General features: G+C 34.9%; 1 protein-coding gene across 1 annotated transcript in view; it reads right to left on the reverse strand.

The window, feature by feature from the left end:
- The window catches only part of LOC112972101 (CUB and sushi domain-containing protein 1), a 579,349-nt gene that overhangs the window by 207,544 nt on the left and 347,964 nt on the right, over positions 1–23,841 (reverse strand). The window contains exons 12-16 of the mRNA XM_026078182.1: positions 21,122–21,304; positions 20,339–20,665; positions 17,418–17,612; positions 12,866–13,004; positions 6,354–6,541 (exon numbers count right to left, since the gene is read on the reverse strand). Coding sequence (XP_025933967.1) covers positions 6,354–6,541; positions 12,866–13,004; positions 17,418–17,612; positions 20,339–20,665; positions 21,122–21,304 — 1,032 coding nt within the window. The remainder of the gene's footprint in view (positions 1–6,353; positions 6,542–12,865; positions 13,005–17,417; positions 17,613–20,338; positions 20,666–21,121; positions 21,305–23,841) is intronic.

Raw genomic sequence — 23,841 nt, forward strand, 5'->3', positions numbered from 1 at the left:
GGAAAGGGAAGATTAGGCTTATGCTGTTTCAAGATGTTCTTTCACTCTTCCTCCACACAACAGCTGAAAAACTCTTTGTCTGAAGAATGTCTTGAAAGTATTTTCAACTAACAGAGCATCTGCCACATATAGGAGACTACTCTGGCACATACTAATTTTGTTAACATGTGGTAAAGCAGTCACTTAGAGGTGCAGTACTAACACATCACTTACATCCTGCTCTTAGTTAATAGGCAGCACAGGCTTTTTAACAGAGCTCTGGGCTCAACTCCAGTACCAGCTGCAATTCTTACCTATTAGACTCCTTAGAGTGTTATCATGTTTCCCTTCCCGCCTGCCAAGACATCCCTTTTAAAGACTAAACAAAAACAGATCTTTCAATGGCTCCGTATGTGTCGTATTTTCCGTGTTCGCATCCTCCTGATTTTTTCAACAGAGTCCCAAAGTGCACACAATATTACCTCTAGGGTTACCAACTGAAGTGGAATAATTATTTCCTGAGTCTTATATAAAACAGTCCTCTTAATAAAATTTGCCTTTGCTGTATTTTTTTTTCTTTTTCTTTTTGGTGATTCACTAGAGCAGTCAGTAGATTTGACTTTTTACACCACTATTACATTTTTCTCTGTATTATTTATGCTCTATGTAAACACCATATCCTTTTCTACTGTATTTCTATTTTACATTTGTGAATATCATTTCTCCTTCCCCTTTATGCTTAGCATGCTTTTTTACAGAACTTCAAATTTTTAATGTCAGACCATTTCTTCAGTTCATCCAGCTTGTTTTGAATGCTAACCCTACCCTCTGTAGTACTTGCAGTGATTGCAGGTTGGAATCATCCTCAGCATTTCTAAGTGTATTAGTTATACAACCATCAAAACTGTTAATAAAAATATCAGATAGTATTGGATTCAGCCCAGACCACTGTAGGATACCTACAAATTTGAAGTTAGACAATAAACTATGGATAGATGGATGGTTTTTGCACAAGAGTTTTCAAAATTTTTGGAATAATTTCATCTAAATCAAATTTTTTTAGTTCCTCTGTTAGACTACCAAAAACCTTACAAAAGTCAATATAGAGTTTTTTCCTTCCCTTTTCCTTCCCACATCTACAAGACTGGTTATCCTGGCAAGATAAAAATTAGATTGGTTTGACATGATCTGTTCTTATCAAACACAAATCATTTGTTCCTTATCACCTTATTTATCAGCTTGAAAAYAGTATCTTTACAAGAGACAAGATAAAACCAATAGCCTTAATCCTGTTGTTCCTCATCTTTTCTTTTTTTTTCCTTTTTTTTGAAAGTTGTATGCCTTTCTGCAATCATCTGGAACTTCCCTACAGCTTTGAGTTTCCAAATATAATTCTCAGTGGGGCAGAGAACAGTGAATTTCTTCAGTACCTGATGAATAAAATATATTTAATTATCTAAACATTGTCTAATCTCCTCTTTCCATATGCTGTATTCTTACCTTGTTAATTTTCATTTAATTGTGTTAAGTATATGTTCACAATTAACCTTTTCAGTTTATGTTTCAAAACAGCAACAGAACATTTAGCCTTCCCTGTGTCAGTTGACATTTACTTGCATTTTATTAAGTAATAACTTTTATTTTCTTCTTCTCTTACTCTTTATGTATTAACAGACATTTTTATTATTGCCTTTTCTGTCTCTTGCTAGTTGTAACTAATTATATGCTTTAGTTTTTCGAATTTTATCCTAACAATTTTATCTGTGTTATTTTTTGATGGACATCTATAACAATGTGTGCCTGTATCAAGCATTTACATGATTATCTTTTGATTTCCATATTATTAAAAAGCATTTTTAAATAGCTATAGTGGTGCATAATACTTTTTCTTTCTCTCCAAAAGTTACAGTTTGCTACTGGGCCTTAATACTACCTCTTTTATTAATGCCTTTCAGAATTCCTTCCTAAGGATGTCTACCTACCAGCTCCCCAAGTCTGGTGAACTTTAGACTTCTGAAAACCATTGACATTATCATAATTGTGCTGCCCTCAGTCATTCTTTTCTTAAAAATCTTCAACTCTATTATTTCATGAATACTTTCATAAAAATTGCCTTTCTTATTCAGGCTCTCAGTTGGTTCTCCTTACTAGTCAGAGTAAAATCAACTGTCGAAACAAAAAGTTCTTCCCCCACATTCCAGTAACTTCTTCAGTTGAGTGTGTCATGCCATAGAAAATTTAATGAATCATTTCTTCATATTCAGACTATCCACAAATATTATTTTTTCTTCAAATAAAAAAGTATAAGGAAGAATTTTGTTTCTATGCCATGATTGCTAAAACTGATTCTGAGCTTTCTGAATGACCTTGACACTTTGTCAAGCCCAGGAAGACTGCACATTTGTGCACCTAGAAGTTCTTTTTCAAAAGCAAATCTAACCAATCAAACACAATTTTGTAAACTGTGAATAAAAGATTAGCTTTATATTTTATATTCTCAGGAATACTTCATTTATAAGAAAGCCACAACATTAATTTTGCTAGATTTTTTAAATGACCTAAAATTAAAGGTTTTACAAGGATCAGCCACAGTTACACGCACTAATATCAAAATTTGTTTATCTTTTGGGGTTTTTTTCCTACATAAACTGTGAATAGCCTTTCTGAACTATCGTTGACTATAGAGCAATTTCCCCTTATTATTTAAGGGAATATAATCCTTATCAAATATATATTGAGGTACATGATAATATGGGATGGTTACTGTCTCCAAGCATAACCAAAATATTATCTCTGTTCTATGTTTCAGATAAACTCTATTTCAGAAGGGAATGATAACCTATGAATAACCATGGACTTTTAAATAAAGCATCTGGATTTAAGAAATAATTGCTCATTTGTCTTTAAAATTGATCTTTTTTCTTGTTCCAAGGAAAGATAAATCTCAGAAATATCTTAAGGAAAGGTGATTCTACATTATTTCCATCTTTTTGGGGTCTAAAAAAAGGGCTAAGATTGAAGAATCCACCTCACAATATGAGGAACTGCAAAAAACAAAAGATTACAGATTTCCAGGGAAGTTGAGAGATAAAGGACATATACGTTAGGGATGAGGCATAGTGGTCAAAAGCATACAGATGAAGTATTCTTGAAAATACTTTATTTTTTACCAGTAGCTTTACTTAAAATATATATATATTTATTTATTTATTTATTCATTTTTATATTTATTTTTATATTTTTATATTTATATATATAGATTTTTTTTTTGCTTAGATGCATAATAGTTGATCTACACTGCCTTGCATTAGCTATATTAAAAAGGTCATCAGAAAGCTGAATTACAGACATTGCAGGAAGGGAATTAACAAGCTACCTTCAAATCTGAAGTACTGCTGAAGGGTCACATTTTTATTAAAGTTTTATCATATATTTGTTTTAGCTTAATMGAATATTACTGCCATGTCAGTAGCAACTCAGTATATGTTATGCTGAGATTTCTCCTATAAGCAGGATTAAGATCCCTCTGTTTCACAGTTCAGTGATTTAATTTATCTTCATATTCATGACTATTGCTGGAAGATTTTTAGGACACTTCCAAACAGAATAGTTATTTAAATTTCCAGAGATAATAATGAAAAACTTTTTTTAAACTTATGATTGCCTGTCTTTTTTGCTACAAGTGGAAGAAATGTAAAACATACAAAGATGCTGTGATATCTTTAAGAGAAGCAACTTTTATAGTAATGACTATTAGGGCCATCAAAAGATAATTCTGGCCTCTCTCCTCTTTCTGGCAGACTATGCAGTACCTCCACCGGGTCTTTCCACTTGGTTTTGTTCTTTGAAGCTACTGCCTTCATCTGCTTAGTACTGCCCTCTTACCTGTTATTATAACTAGCTTTTCCCCAACACGCACACATCTGTTAGTAAAAGAGACAGGATCTAGGAAGGATAGGAGTCTGATACCTGCTACAGGAATGCTTCAGGAGCTCCCGATGGTGACTAACATCATTAGAGCGGCTCTGGGATAAATTCCACTTGCATGARTATGTACAACTCAACACAATGTGTAGACAGTTTTTGCTCTGTGAGACCTATTATCAAAATAAACCAACATGGGCAAGCACTGCTGCTGTAACTGAGTTTAGCAAGCCTTGTGGAGTAAAAGCACTGACATAGGTATGAAGTGGTTAGCAAGCTGCTTCTGCACAGCTTACTCTGTGCACTTGGACATACCCATTCATGTTGGTGACAGGTCTCTGCTTATATCACACTTTGTTCTACAGCGTGGACTACAGTGCAAGATTCAATTTCAGTTTAAGACGCTTACACTAATGCGTCTACAGCCATGTTTGGTGTTTAAGTTCCTTTCATAGTCAGTTGAGATCTGATTAATATAGACAGGGGAAACTATGGAGCAACTCATCTGGCAAAGTCAGTAGGAAAGAAATTTAGCTATCTAAACATAGGTTTCTATGCCATTGGCTAGTGCCATCCTATCATAGCCAAGATGTCTGCATGGGGCTGGTAGACACGGCAAAAGACTTGCACAAGACCCACAATTCTCTAGAGCAGCACTTGGCAACCAGGTGGAACACCTCACGGTACTTAAAATAACACTAACCCCTCCATGCTTAGGCAACTGAATGCAGACCCTGGATTCTACTTCAGGATAAACTGAATTGTTCCCTAGACTCTACTGATTGACTAGATCTCCATTACCCAAAATGGGAGCTTAGATGTGTGCCTCTAGAAAGTTCTACATAGATACTTAAATTTAAATGTCGTAATCTGCTAGCTGAATGTCACTCACCATGACAAAAAAGCATAAAAGAAACAGCAGCTACTGTTGAAAATGAAGAAAGGATGTTAAGCTTTTTGTTAATAGCTATTGAAATTTAATTGCCAGATAATTATTTAACAGAAAATAAAATTCATGAAAAATTAAACAAACTCACTCCTAAAATTGAGAACTGAAAATGAGTTGCTTAGTTTTAAATTTCATTTCATTTTCTTACTCATTTCTTAGCAAAAAATAACAGAATTCATTTTAAATATCACTTCTACAGAAAGAAAAAGACACTTTATTCAGGGAGTCAGTCTGCACAGGAAAAAGCCTGTGAAATAAAATTATAATTTTTGTTATGACTTTTAAAACTGGAAATATATTAGCTTTTTATATAAATAAGTATAATAAATATGTCTTCATTCTATACGTGGAAATTATATGTAAAAGAAAATAAAGTTCATTTATTAGCCTTTTGTCATTTTTACTTGTTAAAGATCTAACTGAATTTCAAGGTTGAAAGTGCACTAATCATATTTCACTCTGCCATTTTTATCTGGCTACCTTGAGAAATAGCGCTGAAAACCTAGTGTCATGTGTGTGCAAGATTACAATTTTCAACAAAGATAAAAAGAGAATATAAGAATATGATTCTAAATCATTTCATATTTAGACCTTCCTTTTTAATAACAAGTAGGAAAGATATTACTAATTGTTTTCATTTTTAACAGAAGACATATGCCTGACATTTAAAATATAACACAGTTCATTAAGAAATATCTTACAAAACGTAACAGCAACCGTTGAGATCAAATACAATATGGGAAATTGAACAGCATCTGCACATAACTTATACAGAAACCTACCTATGTCTTTACATGTTCTAGCTGCCTCGCAGTTTGCAATATTCCTACCCGCTCAGTCATTGCCTCATTCAAAGCTAGAAATATTCAGAAAAATCTCCAAGTTTTGTCATAGCTATGAAATATAAGTTTGGGCATTCATTCCAGATGCAATGTGAAATTAAATTTACTGAAAACAGGTTAGTTTCCAGACAAGATCAGAACAATTGATGAAAATAATACTACTTGCTGAGTAGAACCTCAGTATACACTCAGTCTATCCAGTATTTAAGTGAATCATATAAAGACCAATGTGAGTTTAGTCAATTTTATATACGCAATTTTATATATCTAAATCTTAAAAGAAAAAATATGCCATTATAGTGATGCTGGAGTTCACAGGGAGATATTATTATGTTCTGCAATAGTGTATTATAACCACAAAAAAAAGAGGGAAGGAGAGAAACCAACATATCCTTACCCCTAAAGGCCAGTTTCTGAAATTATTCTCCATTTGGCTAAACACCTGGTCTATAAGCAGTCAGAATAATATTGAAGAACTCATGAAGAAAAAATTCCCAGAATTAATCAATATTTTTAGGGTAATCTGTTAGTATAGTATAGGTAAACCCAATTTATTCTTAGACAAATATAATTACTGCAGTTTACTTGTTTTCTCATTTTCAAATTGAATGTTATTTCCAAAACTAAATAAAAATCTATTAAAGAAATATCAGACTTACTCTCATAATGAATTAGGAAGCCAACACTGGAACGACTGTTGTCTGTAGTGAACAGCAGATACATGTAATTGCCAGTACTGATAAGGAACTGGGGTGCTTGTGTTCCATGGTATTCTCCAATTAATGGTGATGAGTTAGCTGGCCCATCTCTGACCTCCAATGTATCATAATTAACTTCAGTCTGAAATCTGAAAAAGAATACATAAGTTAGAGAGTAAGCAGAGGAATGGCGCTATTTTTTTTAACTAGAAATCCAACCCATGTGCAATTGATCAAGAACATCATATATGTAAAGATCAGAATTTGCACAGACCATCAGAGTATTACTTAGAACAACAACTAAGGAAGGTTCTCTGTGTCTTTTTGCTTGTTTTGTTTTGTCTAGTGACATTTAAAATTTATAAGGGGTGTAATATACTTCAGATCAATGATATGACTGGATTTCAGAAACATTCAGGGGGCATCTGGGTAGAAAACGGTAAATTGTCTCAAAGGAAAATGCATTAGGAAGACCCTAGAARTGTCTCACTCTCAAGTTAAATAGTAGTTGGACATCCTAGGAATATCTTTACCCATAATATTTCATTATTTCATTTCAATAATTTTATATTTGATGTTTGACAAAAGCTGTTTCACACACTCAACCATTCTTTTTTTATTCAAAGATTTTTTCTAAAAAAGTTCACTACTTTATTATTAAATAATTAATTTTGTCCTATGAAGTAAAATCATGCAAAAATGCTAAACTGAGATCATCATCATTTTGAAATTTGTATACAATGATGATAAGCAGAATCCCATTAGCTTCTCTAAACATGCTGAAGAAACATATAATATAGACAAGAATGGAAAAGAAGGAAGTGACTGAGGAGATAGTTGATTTATAAGAACAAATAACTTCACAGTCAACAGCAGAGTCCATGTCTCTGTGTCAATCACTGAACCACATTACATTTCTCCATTTCATAAAGGATGCCTGCGTGTGCAGTCATCCACTGCTAGTTACTCTTAAATCAAACACCTCACATCTGTTTTCTGTAGATGAAACTTTGACTGATATTTTTCACATCAAATTTTTTTCAAGACAGTTTGTGATTATATCAGATATTCTTGTGAACTGCAGGATCTAAAGCTTGCACATCAATTTTCCTGTCAGCAAATTTTCTGCTGTAACACAGACATCCATGCTGATCTGAACTTATTTGCCTGCACACACAATACCCTTATTTTCATAAGATTTTAATCTTCCAGAGCAAGTATGAAAAATATGCTCTGAGATTTTCTGTTCTTTTCTCATAGGGTTGATTAGTTCAACTTCTGAGAGTAAAAAAACTGTGTCTGTGAAATGTAACATTTTTTCAAAGTGAATGTCCTTCAGCTGTCTTGTCAATATGGGACACGTTTAGTGGGGAAAAGAAACTATGTTCTTGTTATTAAAGACAACTGCAAATTATTAAACATTTGAGAAAGGGGAAATCTAAAGGGCATTCCTTCAAAGTGTAAACAAACTTTATATTTTGTAGGTATTGATGACAGAATTAACACAGTTCCCCAGACAKGCCGTTATATTTTACGGAACAAGCAGCATTAGTCACATAAAATCATCCTCACATATGCAGCAGTATCAGTAACAGAAAGACAAGATTTAACACTTAGCTCAGCAGTCTCCATAGTTTTTTTAATCTCTCGTGAGTCCCTGAAAACAGAAACACACTCAGAATTATAGAAGTGTTTCTTTGTCTGCTTACCTACCAGAATGAATCATTTCTTGGAAGCTCTGACTTAGGCCCTTATCTTCATGTTTCCCTTTGCTGTTCACACAGAAAACTTTCCACATTCATGGTGCTTTCAACCAAGCTATGTAGTCTGTTTGGGTATGCTAGCTAAAATCCAGATGATTGCTTTCACTCCTACCTATCCATTCTGATGATGAAATACAGAGGCTACATATGTACTAATAATTTAAACATGCTCAGGACCAGCCTTTGACACTGAAGCTATGCTATTAAATAGATCCATTAGTCTCTCAAACAGGGAAATATTATTTAAATTGCCTGTGGTGAATAGCTGTTTGCCCATACTAACTCCTGATTCATGCTTGATAATTGTTTGAGAAAGTGTTAGTTGGCAGGTGCCAAAAGTAGGTTAGAGACTTTTCCAACAGTCTGTCAACACTTGAGTTCCTGGGTCTGGGAGTGCCCCCTGGTACTGTTTAATTTACCAAAATAGATGGTCACAGAGGGCATCACTCGAGTTCTAATATTTCTTCAGTGTCTTTCCATAACTTCAAAGGTTACACAGTGATTCACCAGCAGCACAATAAGGAAACCAGCTGCATATAGGTAGGCTGGTTTTAACACTTTTTTATGTTCCTACAGAATAGACTCAAGATCAGTATTTCAATATTTTAACTATTTTAACAGTTGTGTTTGTGAAAGAAACTAATTAGGAACAAATTGCTCTCAACCAGCAATTGCAGTTTTCTTAGCAGGGCAATGAGATAACAGTGGATTGAAGAAACTTGTAAAGAGAGAGAAATCTTAACATCACTCCTGCATCAATTGCTACCCATTACATTGATCTTTATTTCCAGCTAGGTTCTTGTTCATCTCAAACCTATCAACTTATTTCTAGTTAAGTTTTCTTTTTCCCCCTGCTTTTTTTCTTGTGTGTTTGTTTGATAATCCTTGCATATCACTGAAATGATACACTAAGATAATTTAATATCAGAAGTTCCCCACCCTTTACTTGAAGTAATTAATTAAGCATCACTTAACTTTCTATTTTAATGTTTATTAGAATACTTATGTTGGTAAATGGTATGACTTTCTCCAAGTGTTCAGAGAATTTTTAAAAGACTTTAATAATACTATGTTATACAATTTTTTTAATGTTGTTAGGTTTCAAATAAAGGCTTGCTTTTATCTACTATCTAGAGAGTTTTCATCAATATTCAATGTAAAAAAATTCATCCCTTCAGCAGTTACCCTTCTAGTCCATTCTCTTATGACTTGAATCAATTAGACTTTATTCATTCATTGCCCTTGCACTATAAGTCATGAACTGAAATACAGAATGTTTCAATAGAAAAAGTTCATAGGATTTTTCAGTCATTTGCTGCTATTTCTGGAAGTTTTGAAGGTACTCTAGTAAGGCACATTTTTCTAGCAACATAAAGGCTCACGAGCTAAAAGGTGAGCTCATTTACATTCTGAAGATCACACTCATGGTGCGCAATTTCATTCTGATAACTATCTGCGGATGGCAAGACATATAGCAAAGTATAAAAGGCTTCTGTTTTCCTGAAGCTAGACAAAATACTTGACAAAATATTATGCTTGTCAATTAATTAACAAAATCAATTAATTGATTTTCTTTTTTTATTAGATACTGATTTTGCTTACTGATTTATAATTTGCTAATGTAATATCAGTCAGGAGAGTTTGGTTCTTGTAAGTAATAAAAAGGTTTACTATCCAACTTTTGCTCTGGGTAGCAAAGCTTACATGTTAGCAATAGAAAAGAAGAACTTTATTGGGTAACGAGATATTATTATACTATCACTATATTCCCAAAGCATAAGACTTTTAAAGAAATGTATTATGCCATTTAGTAAAGCTATAAAATTTTTTAACCCAAAAACACTGGCATAAGGCACCGAAGGAAACAAGGAAAGGCTCCTTCTCTACTTGCCAAAAACAGCATGCTTAACAGTAATATTGATTTGTAACTGAAACATTTAGGGAAAGCAGACCAAAGCCTTCCTTTAATAATGCTGGTATAAAGCTGAAGCAGATTAATTGACTGTCTGCTCTACTTTCAAAATCATACTGGCTCACACTTCTCTTGTCTGTACCAGGGTAAAACTAACACTATTGTTTGATTTCATTCTGTGAAATGAGTATGTGTGTGTATCCGTCTATTTAAAGTTCAGTAAATGCAGTGATTAAACTGGATCATAAGGCACAGGATCCTATCTTCCCCATTAATATACCCAGAAATATAGTGGTCACACTAATAAGGTCACAGAGTCAAAAAATGTGTAATTACAGGCAACCCCTTTTCTTTTATACAATTAAAATGCTTCATCTTAGAACTAATATGGCTGTTTGCTTTCACTACAGTTCACTACATACGGACATTCGAGAACCTCAGATCTCTGATGATTAATTTTAAACAAAAAGGGCAAAGCTAGCAAATAAGCGTAAGCTTAGAATGAATACATTAAGGCTTCAAAGGAGGAAAAAAAAAGTCATCAATGGCTTAAATTCTGGAATTTCCTGCCAAATGCAATGAAAGCAAACAACCTTAGTAGCTGTAAGAGGCAATATGATAATTTTATGAAAGAATTGTATAAATAGTTCCTTCCTTCCTCTGGTGTTTGTTATTCTATCTGTTCCCTCCTAACTTTAATGCATTTATAATAAGAAAGCAAAACAGGACTGAAAAAGGGGTATGATAAACTAAACAGACAAGCTACATTAATTTTTTCCCCTAAAGTACTTTTCATTCCCCTAATCATGTTCACAAACCTATGAATATGTTAGAAGTTTTCATTCATATTTCTTGACAAAAGGTGACCAGAACTTTAACAGTTCGGTGGCCACTGTAAGGTCAAAGCCCTTCATTTTATATATGAAGATGGGATTCTTTTTCTTGTATGGTTCACTTTGCATTTACTTGATCTACATGCAATTTTAATGCCCCGGCATTCAATCCCATAAAATTCTTCAGAAATTCTTCAGTCATCCCTTGTTTTTAATACCCTGCATAAGTTGGTATTATCAGCCCAGTTCTCTCCTTTTTAAGATCATTTCTGAACATGCTGAGCAGTGTGGAGCACAGCACATAACCCTGTAGAACACCTCAAATTTCACTGTGGGACTTTTACCCTCTGTTGATAAAGTTTTTATTCATATAAGGTCCTTCCCTGTATTAAAACGATGCTTAGCTTTTTAAAAGCAAGATAGGTTGGGAGGAGCCATCACAAAATGTGGATTTTGAAAACCCAAGTAAACTATATCAAATGTATCTCTATGCCTTCTAACATCATCAAAGAATTCCAATAGGTTTCGATATAGGATTTCTTTTTCAAATACCATGTCAACACTTTCTCAGTGTAACATAGTCATCCATATTTCCACCAGTGCTACTCTTTGTTATAGTTTTCAAAGCGGGCATCCCACATGCAATTCCTTAAGATCTCCATGAGAGACTTTTAAAAGTAGCATCGTATTTGGTCCCTGTAGTGCACAGGTATCAAGATAGCTTTAAAAGAACAATTGCACAATTATGCTTTGACCCTGTACAGTCACTTTTACATTCTTCTGTTCTTTCTCCATTCATTTGCCTCCCTTTCAAGCTCTGCTCTCAAACATGAGGTTTGTGATACTGAATCATTTTGCTCCACACTGTGAAGGTGAAACTAGACACAGACTATTGCCTCCCTTTGGCTGATGGCAGAATACAAGAAAGCCAACAGTACACATCTGAAGCCTAGCTGTGATCCCTCTCTCATCCCTTTGCACCATTATGTCACATGGAGTTTTCTTTTTTTAAGCATTTCTTCTTTCTTTGATAAAAATTTCACAACTTTGATAGATTCTTGTATGGTTAGACAAAACGACTGGTGAGGTCTTGATGACTTCAAACTATAAAGAGGTGAAACATGTTGCAGTTTGCATTCCTGGTCCCTAACTGCACGGTCCTGGCTCCATACAAGAGCAAGAATAAGATGAAAATGATTCCCCTTCACATATAGATTATTCTTCTGAAAGAAAGTTGCACACTAGACAGAAACATAATCTGAGTGTGTTCCAGGTCCAGTTTAGGTCCACACTGGAATAACTTTTTTTGCAAGATAAATTGGGATGATTATTTAGATAATATTTTAAAAAGAAGTTTCAATCTCTGCTGCTAACAATACTCTGATGTCTGCACATCTTTTTCTTTTTTTTTTAACCTCTGTCAGTACACAAGGCAAAACCTGCAGTATCCAAATAAACAAAACACTAATATCCACTGTGCTAACATACAGAATGCTATTAGACACTGAATTAATGCATGATGCATTATGCTCAAGTGTTAGAAAAAATTCTGAATGGGAAAAAAATTATGTATCCAACATGCAATGCTCAGAACTTTTTACGCAATTTCTTTTTTCCCTAGAAAAATTATACTACATGATAATAAGACCTGATCATCATCAGGGACAATATACAGTCGTACCTGAATATTAAAAGTAATCAAAAGTCCACAAGATATCCCTACTGATGTACTAGTATGTTGACATTTAATGCATGCCTTTTAACCGTAAATAAAGACAATGTAAATACAGTTTTAACTTTAATTTTTTTCCTTGTGGAATAGTATTGGAAGGACAGGAGTAGCATGGCACCATATGGCAACCATTTTTTTCTGGTCTGGGTTCTTAAAGAATATTTTTCTTCTTCAGTATTAAAATAAATGCATGTGCTCAGACCTAACCTGTTGTTTGACTTTATGATTCTCACCTGTCAAATGTGATCTTAATGGAATGTCCTGGTCTTGCTTCGATCACCCATTCACAATTTAGTGAATCCTTATAATATCCTGGCCATCCTGGTGGCAAGATAACACCACTCGACGATGTCAGATGTCCACCACACGGTGCTGGAAGGCAAAAGCATGTATACTTGTCTCACATACAGTATTTCTAATACAATAAAAGATATGACAAGAACTTAAAGCAATCAAATTGAAAAGCAAAAAAAAGAAGTAGAATATATGACAAAAATATTTCTACATTCTGTTATGTTATGAATCTTTTGTTTCGCTCAGCCTCATAATTACTGCATCATGTCTTGTCATAGTTTATTACTCTGTACATATCTTAATATATATAGCATGGGACTTGATTCTGCCAGCCTGCCTTCTGTTGAATGGCAGCTTACTTCATTAATATCAACATAGCATCATCTTTTTGTTTTCTCAAGATTCCACATTTATGTGGAAACAGCAGAGAAATTTGTTCCAAGTAATTTATACAGTTCACTGTTTTGATTTTATTATACCATTAACACCTTATTGAGTAATGATTCAAATCAGTGGAACTTGCAGATATCCCATAGAATCACAGAATTTTACAATAGCTGAAGTTGGAAGGGTCAAACCCTTCCAAACCCAACATCTAGTCCAAGCCCCTGCTCAAAGCACGGTCAGCTAGAGCAGGTTGCCCTGGACTGAGTCCACTCAGGTTCTGAATATCTCTCCATAACCTCTCTGGGCAATCTGTTCCAATGTTTGACCATCCTTACAGCAAAAAAGTTTTTTCCTAAATGGAATTTCTGTATTTCAGTTTGTGCCCATTGCCCCCTGTCCTGTCACTGGGCACCACTGAGAAGAGTCTGGCTCCATCTTCTTAATGTTCTCCCATCAGGTACTTATACACATATTCTCCAGGCTAAACAATCCCAGCTGTCTCAGCCTCTCCTTGCATGACAGATGCTCCAGGCCCTTGATCATCTTTGTGGTGCTTTGCTGAACTCACTTCAGTATGTCCGCATCTCTCTTGAACTGAAGAGACCGGAACTGGACACAGCACTYCTAATGTGGCCTCAACACTGCTGAGTAGAGGGAAAAGATCACCTCTTGACTTGCTAGCAATACTCTTCCTAATGCAACCCAGGAAGCTGTCGCCCTTCTTTGCCGACAGGGCACACTGCTGGCTCATGTTGTCCACCAGGCCCTCCAGAGCCTTTCCTGCAAGGCTGCTCTCCACCCAGCAGCCCCCAGCCTGTACCAGTGTGGGGGGTTATTCCTCCCCAGGGGCAGGACTTGGTATTTCCTTTTGTTGAAATTCATAAGGTTCCTGTCTCCCCCTTTCTCCAGCCTGTCAAGATCCTTTTGAACAGCACCACAATCATCTGGTGTATCAGCCACTCCTTCCAGTTTTGTATGCAAACTTGCTGAGGGTGCAGTCTGTCCCGTCATCCATGTCATTAATAAAAAGGTTAAATAGTATTGGCCCCAGTATTGAACCCTTGGGGACATGACTAGCGACTGGCCTCCAGGTAGACTTATGCCACTGAGTACAACCCTCTGAACCTGGAGGTTCAACCAGTTTTCAATTCCTGTCTGCTTATCTAGCCTGTACTTTATTAAGGGAGTTTTATTGGCAGGGGGGAGAGTTGTCAATGAGGCTCTTATGGGAGATAGTGTCAAACACCTTACTAAAATCAAGATAAACAACATCCACTGCTCTCCCCTCATCCATCAAGCCAGTCATGTCACCAAAGGCTATCAGGTTGGTCAGGTATGATTTCCCCTTCATAAATCCATGCTGACTGCTCCAAATCACTTCTGTGTTCTTCATGTGTTTGGAAACTTCATGTGTTTGGGAATGTTTTCCAGGAGGATTTGTGCCATTGTTTTCCCAAGGATCAAGGATTGAGTCCTGTTGTTCCCTGAATCCTCCTTCTTGCCCTCCTCAAAGACAGGAGTGACCTTTGCTTTCTTCCAGGAACCTCTCCTGATTCCATGACCTTTCCAAGATGAATGAGAGTTGCTTCACAAAGACATCAGCCAGCACCCTCAGCATTCATGGCTGCATCCCATCAGGTGTCATGGACTTGTTTATGTCCAGTTTGCTTATAAGTTCCGTAACCTGATCCTCTTTTATAAAAGGGCAAAAAGTATTGCCACAGGGCTTAGAAAGTTACAAGTCTAGAGAGGGAAGATTTTTCAGAGTACAATCAGAGAAGGGTCAMAATAAGTTTGTTTTCAGGACAAACCTAGATGAACTGATTTCTTGGTATGGGGTTAGACAACAGCATATCGAACTGAAGAATTTTTGAGAAATACAGAAGCACAGCACAGGACTTTGGGGTGTTATATTCTATCAAAAGCTATGGAACAGTCTAAAACAGAAAGACTTTTAAGGTCATGTAAATTTTTCTTAGCATCATTATTATCTTAGCATTATGTATTATGCTCAAGTAGTTGGTGGCACCATTATCAGCAAATTCCATACTGTAGTGCACAGAATCTTGTCACTTGTCTTCTGTTTTTCTAAGTAGTGTAATACTATATGGAAATTAATAGTAACATAAATTTTTGAGCAGTAAATTAATATTTCTTGCTTTGATTCACTGTTTATAACAAATATTGAACTCAGATTATTTTGATTTCACTCAAGACTTGTACTAGTACGCTTCACTTACCTCTGGGAAGTTTTTCCACATTTAAAAAGGTAAAAAGAAACAACCCAAAAAAACCACAAAACACACAACGAATCTGTCTCCAGGGAAAAATGATCAGCCAGGAGAATGGTTATTAGATTACRTGTTTATAGTTGATGAAGAATGAAACACGAACAACCACAAGACTGTTGATTACCACTAGATTATAACGTATCACTTACTATCTATATTTCAGATATCATTTATTATAGAGATTGTTAAGTATACAGAACCAAAACACAGAAGAAAAAAACTAGTTGCTCAGAAATCTCTGACAAGTAGAAACATATTAAATTATTTCTAAACTATCCAGCAAGCCTGCTTGGTCTATATTATTCTCTAAACCTCAAAACTCCTTTTATATCATTAAAAAAGAGAATCCACATCAAAAAGAGAACACATCGTGAATGTAGTTTGAAAACTGAAGTTTTTCAAACCCCAGTCTTCAAAACTGAAAGAAACAATAGAAAAAATCTAATAAAGATTCTAATCCTTTCCTCGCTAAAAACTAGGTAAATGTCCCACAAGGCCCAGAGAAAAGATAACTGAGCTGTATTTAAGTACTTTCTCAGACATTTCAGTATTTGTTTTCTCTACCAGTTTTCATCTCTAAGCACTCATCATTGCTCCTTTGTCTATGTCCTTGTGGAAACAATCTAATAAAATTAGACAAAGATTACACTGAATACTGTATCAGTTATGTGCATAGCACTCAAAAATGAGAAAATACCTCTTGATGAAGAATCTCTCCCTATTCTCTGGTTTGGAGTGGGCTGGTTTTGCTCCAGGCAAAAAAACCTGCTCCCCTGAGTGACTCATTACATGGCCAAATCTGGAGAAGAACTCCTGCTAGTGCAATACTTAACTTCACATATACCACATATTATCAGACTGCTAACAGATTTTTTTCAGTATCTCTAAATTTTCTTAGAAATGTACAGACTTATGAGAACTGAGTTTCCAAATTGCTAAAATGACAAATATCATAAAAGTAATATAATCCAGACACTTAAGTTATGGTAATGACATTGAAATTAATGTAGATGTGAGATTTATACCACTTACAGTGTTTGGATTTGTTTCTGCAAAAATGTAAGATTTCAGTAAGTGCCTGACTATATATCTATTGTTTACCAGAAGATACACAACATTCTGAACTTTTATTTTAATAGAAACATACTAGCTATTTATTAAATCTATTCATACTTCTTGCCTTGTGACCTGTGGAGTACCCTCACTCTTAAGCATCATGGAGTCAGGCTTTTTTTTTTTCCTCAGTCTAATAATCTTAAAATAGCTCATCTTAGTCTGTTTATTCTCCTAGACAAGAACAGAAAAACAGATTTGGAATTTCTGAATTAGATATTTTGGGGAATATAATGAACTTTAAAAATATCTCTAAAAACGTACTGCAGGTTAATATGTTACAAAACTTCACGTATATCTTTGTTTTGAGGAAATTAAAAGTATTTTTTTTTAAAGGACATTTAAATAGAAACTTACCTCACTTTTCTATGTGGTAGGTAATTATATTCATTCTTCAGTATGCTACAACCAAAACTGTTATAAAAGCTATAACTCACTACAAAGTAATGATGGTGACAATCAGAACTTGAAAAGAATAGCAACCAGACTTTTACAATGCTAATTTATTCCAAGAATATAAAAGCAATCTATGTAGTCTCTATTATTGCTCTTCTCATTTGACTGGAAGAGTGTTAAAATAAGACAAATGAATAACTTCAGCTAAGGCAGTCTTATTTATGTGCAAAACGTGGAAAGTAAGCTAAATTTAAATAGTTTCATTATGCAAAATGTAGCTGAAAAGTAAAGATTGAGCCCTTACCTTCACAACGTGGGACAGTAGAGCTCCATACTACATTTCCATCTTGCATAATGCATGTTATGGATTCAGAACCTTGGGTCTTCACAAAGCCATCATCACAATGAAAAGAAACAGAACTTCCCAGAAGAAATCTGTCTCCAAAACGTCTCCCATTTATGGGAATGCCTGGATCATGGCACTCATTCTGACCAAAGGCTGATAATAAACATATAATAAACATAATCATAATAATCATAATAACAACAATAACAACAATAAAACAAAAACTCTAAACTTTGTCTCTTCTTTATTTTTATTTTAGGGTGAAAATATCCTCAGATAAGGAATAAGATTACAAGATAATTGAAAGAAAACTCTTCAATAAAAAGTCTGCATTAAATCCAATGACATTCACACAGTCACAACAACATACTTGAAATGTTGAAGCTTTTTAGTTATGTGTATCTTAGATACACAAAACACAGAAACACTTTGCTTAAATTTCCTCTAGACAAAATTCAGCTGTTTAGCTCTAACACAGTGAGAGGTGTGGTTTCACACTGCAGCTAATTCAGCATAAATATAGGCCACTGCTAAAAACCATAGCCCTCCTTTCATGTGCTGCTGACCCTAATGATCAGGTTTTCATCTGGCTAGTAAACTCAAGTGGCTCATTTTGATGCTGCTGGACAGAGCAGCCTCCCCATGAGACACCAAGAGCAGCCTGCAGCCAGCTAGTGGAGTGACAGCATGGAGTGCAACACACAGGGACCCACACCTCTGTGTGTGTGTGACTTTGTTGAGGGCTTTCTCACCAATGTGTGGATGAATGAGTTGCAGAGAGCAGCATGGATGCACACAAAGTTAGAACACCTCCATCCTCTTCAGGAGGTGCATGCAGTTCAAGAAAAAGGGGGTGAGTGCTTATGACCCTCATGTCCAGTAACTAACTGTGTGAATGTGTGTGTCGGGGGGGATTAGAACTATAAGAGGGCATTTAGAAATATATAGGTGTTTATTAACATTTTTTAAGTTTCTAGCATTGTGGTTTATCTGTTGAATTGCTCACATTGATCCTGAATGCATAGCGCACTGATTGTCAGTCATATTCTGTTAATGAATCAATTAACTGCTTCAATACAGATTTGATTGAAACCATGTGAGTGGAGCAGTTTTTCCCTAAAAATACATACGGTGCCCAGAAGCACTAGCATTTTGGCTGAACTTAGATTACCAGGCACTTTTCCTAAGAACACTAAGGACTCATAAACTAGGGATGCCCTCATCTACCATCTCTGTTTCCCACTGTGGCAGACAGATGTGCTCACAGACAATTCCAGCACGTACTGCATGTGCCAAGCTCCACGGTAACATCTATTTTAATGAGAATAGTGTAGTGGAAAGATCTTTTGCACAATACCTGAGTGACCAGGACTCTCATGGAGTTTGAKTCATGATTCTTATATTCCTGACTGCCTAATTCTCCACTTCAAACAAAAGCAGTAAAGATTGTCCTTATCACAGTCTGTCTTTGCTTTGGTAGAAAGATATACAGGAAAAAAAAAAGGGATCTAAATAATCTCAGACCGAAACAGACCTAAAATTTAGGCCTCACATCTTCTGGTGAATCTTTTAATCTATACAGTCTTAGGTAAGATGAGGATGTCTCTTTTCTCTTGCCACTCTTCAAAGGACAATGTTTATACTTTTGTCTGAAAGCTAAGGAGCAATTCAGGCAGGTAAGAGTTAAAAAGGGTTGCACACTGTGGATCCCAGTTTTATACAGGGCATCTTTTTAAATAATGCAGGGAAACATCTTGGCACAGGACAAATATTGTTAAATGACTGATTATCCTGATTGACACAAGATAGGAACAGCACAAGATGCAGCAAAGCAGACTTTATTGTCCATTAACTTCTTCCATAGCCTTAGAAGGTAATTTCTTCAAGTAAAAAAATAATCTCCATCAATTCTGTCTTTGAATCACTAATAAAAGTTCTATGGGGGGTCAGCAGTCTATGGCAAATGTCAGTGTTTTCCACATGAAGATGTGGTTACAAGACTACTCAATTAGAAAACAGTACTGTTGAATTATATGCTTTAATATAAACAAAACAACAGATGGGTGTATTAGCAATCAATGTAGCCTGATATTTTTTAGCCTGGTTTCCAAAAGGAGAAAGATTCATGCTTTCAACAGTTCTTTGTATGCGTTTGTCTGCCAGGCCCACATTTAACAACTTTTGAACTTGCTGACTAATTGCAACTAAATTTTGCACACTTGTGAATCGCATTCTCAAAGACACTAAGTTCCTAAAAATTTCATGGAAACTGTAGCTGGACAAAAGAATGATTCCTAAATTAGTGTACTCCTATGGGAAAGACTTCTGCATGAGATCATCTATGTTCCTAGAAACTGGAGAAATGACACAGAAGGTTAACTATGAGGTGTACCACTAAAAAGGGATCTGTATTCTTAGGGCTCCATATTCTTAGATAAAACACTATCTAACTAAAAAATATAATGCAACAGGAGAGCAGGCTCCCAGAACTATTTGTTTGCAGTCATATTTTTATTTTTATTCTTTTTATTCTTCTGTGCTTTTCAGATGGCCATCACCCTATTTGGGATCTAAGCTTAACACCTTTGTAACTTTATTCCTGCTGGTTCCATTGAGAGTTAGGTACATTAAAACACTTGCATGGGATGCCTTTAACTGAATGATCTGGGCTCTAGTTACATGCTCTGCATTTATGCAGTATCCACTGAAATAGGCCTTAAGTAATGAAGGGAGTTTCTCGGCATTATCACAATTTACTTATGTCTTCCAAATAAAAACATGTTCCACTCATCTTTTCATTATTATGAAGAAAGACAGCTTGAACAGAAATAAAAAATAGATATAAAAAATAGACATAAGATAAAAGCAGAGGATCTTACTTGTATAAGTGATATTAAATCCTCTTCCAGTGGTAGAGTGATCTGACTGAAACTCAAGTCTTACTATGTGCCCACTGCTAGCCAACTGAGAAGGGACCTCATTTCCAGAAAAAGTGCCAAGAGGTGGTAAATCTGAAATCCCATCATCTTTCACTGTAAGGTAGTCAAACTGAGGTTCTACATCAAAGTCATTGAAAATCAGATGGATTCTGCTCCCTGGCTCGGAGATAATCAACCAAACACAGTTCATGTTGTTCCCATACTCCTCAGGATAATTTGGTGAAAGAATAATTCCAGATGGTGTGGTGAAGTTGAAGAAACACGAGACTGAGAAAAAAAACAACAGATTCTCAAAATACTATCCATAAACATTACAAATGCTCATCTTTCTTTATATTTTCTATTCTTGTGGAAAATATTTTTGAAGTTTGAACCTTAAAGCTACTACACATGCAACCTCTAGGTGGCAACAAGTTTAAGACTGTCAGAACATTTCTCCAATCTAGCATGTCAGTCTTCTTGCACCTTCATGCTTTGATTTCCTCATGTGAGGCTACGTGACAGCACTAGAGGTTGCAAGATACTATTAGAAGCACACAGAGAATGCCAAAGAATGCAAAAGTAATGCCTGCTGTGTCAGAAACTGTATGAATTGATAAAGCACTAGGCTTTTTTGTTCTGAAATGAAAATGCAAACCCCAAATTTAAATTTTATTGTYCCAAAACAGTAAAGGAGTATGTGTGAAAATGTATTTAGCAGTCCAAAAAAAAAAAAATTCTTACAAACACAGCTGGGTTTGTTGCCAGACCACTGGTTGTTTTGTTGACATGTAATCGTTCTCTCTCCCACAAGTTCAAAAGCTGCTTGACATTCAAAGGTAAGTGTGTCTCCATGCAGAAAACTATTGCCAGTCCTTTTTCCATATGATGGAATTCCAGGGTCTCCACAACCTCCTTTCTCAATTTCTGAATATCAAAAAAATGTAAACACAATATTAATAAAAATGTATTTGCAAATAACTTATTTTTCAGTATCAGAAGTACCTTGAAAATATTTGGCATTATACCTTGAACTAATATTTATAACTCAAAATGAACCAAAAGGTAAAAGCTGTGAAAGAGTCTCTCTGGAGATATATTAATGTGTAGATCCAATTTCTGGTAATGAAGTACTAGTACTAAAGAATTTATCGTAACTCTCAAATCTGAAATTCAATTTATAAGGCTATTAGCAATATGATTAAATGTATATAATTTACTGGTAAGTTCAATGGATGTTATTTTAAGCACTGAAATACAATAAACATGAAATTGAGGAATTATTTTTATATCTCATACTTTAAATTAGAGCCATATTTTTGCCAGCTGCATTTAGCTACCCTGAAAAGAGATTAACATTTTACATGATACTTTCTAGATATGCTCTAGGAGATCTGCTATTTAAATAATATTCTTTTCTTCTGTAAACACTAAATATATATATATACAAGATAACAATACAAAAAACTAGTCTTATGAAATCTATGAATAGCAAGAATATTAGTAACAGGAACTATAAATATCAATTGTCTGTAAATATTAATTGTCTGTAATAAAACTATTTTATCACCTTACAAATTATTATAGAGGAGTTACTACATAGATATCCATTGAAGATGAAGGTTTTCTGGTTATTAAATTTAATGGTTCTCTGCTATTAAATTTAAAGAAGTTTTACTATTAATTTCCATTTGAGCAACAACAATAATAAACACTTTTGATCCAATAAACTGTGTTGTTACTTCTGTAGAAAAATCATGTAAACCTCATTCCAATGAAATCAGTGAGAAATTTCTCATTACTTAATGTTTCACAGTTCAATCCAAGGTACAAAATATGAAATATTTTAAGGATAACAAGAAAATTCAACTCACTGAATAGTATTAAACATTACTATCATCTAATACTATGAAACATGTCTCCAGCCAAATATCATTAAATCTTCTAACGTTAAATCCTGGCAGAAGTGTGCATCTTGACGCGCTAACTCTGATGGAAATTGTAATATGCAGGATGGCAGTAGGTATGATTTATTATGACAGTGTAGTCAATCCACTACGCTTTCATCCTTAAAGCAGTTGTGAACAGACTGCTGACAAATATGTTCAGAAAGGTTTGCCACATATTTCACAAGAGAACATGTTATTCATCAGGATAAAGGGACGTATACATTTTTTTCTTGGTAATATCAAGATCAAACATTGAAGAACAAATTAACAGTAACTATTCCATCTATGACTTCCAAGGAGTTTCAAAATCACCTATTTTATTTAAATAATTCTTTGTATGAGCAGAAAGCCAGAATGTATCAGATGAATGAAAACCATCTTCTGAGAAGTCCAGTACACAAATATGGAAAAACACCAGTAGAACAATATCATAAAAAACATTTATAAATAAGGATTACAAACTACATGTCTTCAGAAATGCCTGAAAGGAGCTTCATCTGCCTGTTCCCCCTATGAGACATTGATTCCTGCTGTCACAATGGAGGACTGGAAACTTGTGTGTTCCCAGTTTTCTTGAGCTCCACATTCCATGTAAAAATGTGGGAAGCTACAGAAAACCACAGCACTATCTAATCCAGAATGTGTGAACGATCGTCAACAGTCTTTTTCCAAAAATCCGCTGTGTCTCAAAGAAGATCAGGGTAACGCTGTCTCAGGAAGGAGCGTCAGGAGGCAAACTGCCTGCAGAGTTCTGCAGAGGCATTGCTCAGGACTCATCCCTTGAGAGAAAGCAGCATGTGTTTCTTCCCATGGTCTACAGAGCAAGTATCGTAGCATCTTTAATTAATGAATTCACTGAAGCAGAAAACAGATCAGGATGCTCTCGAACTCTTAGGAGATATATCAGGCCCTAGGAGAGGGCTACGGATCAGTGAGCCAAAACTTTTCGCAGAAATTAGCTAGAATTAAGCTTTCTGACAGGTTAAAATAGTAAAACCCTTTTTTTATAGGAAGATAATACACTATGTCTTCACTCAGAACTGAGTTTTTATAAATAGATGGGAGTGTGCAGAGGAAGGCAGGAAGTTCAGACACACTTTAGTGACAGGTATACTTGACAAATACTTAGTGCTTCTCTGTATCAGCCTTCATTCAAGAATCAGCAGTTTCATTTGGGGTGGAGGTAATATTTGGATACTTAAATACCTAATTTGCAAGCACAAACAAGCAGTTTAAAATATAAAAACTGATTTCAGGTCAAAAATTTTTTAAAATATTTTCATTCTTTGGAAAAAAAGGTTTAATGAAATCTGTTGTTTGTCTCATAAAATATATATATTTCAATGTTGAATTTTATCTTCTCTCTTAAAATACATTTGAAGGAATTTTATTAGCACATTATTTTTCATCAAAAAGCCAAATTCCTTATAAAATATCTAAATAAAATGTCTTAATTTTACTTATATCTCAAATGTCAGGGTTTGTGCTTGTTTGCGTAACATAAAAACAATTTAC

This window comes from Apteryx rowi, unplaced genomic scaffold (genome assembly GCF_003343035.1).
Source record: "Apteryx rowi isolate R43461 unplaced genomic scaffold, aptRow1 scaffold_474, whole genome shotgun sequence".
NCBI classification, from domain to species: domain Eukaryota; kingdom Metazoa; phylum Chordata; class Aves; order Apterygiformes; family Apterygidae; genus Apteryx; species Apteryx rowi.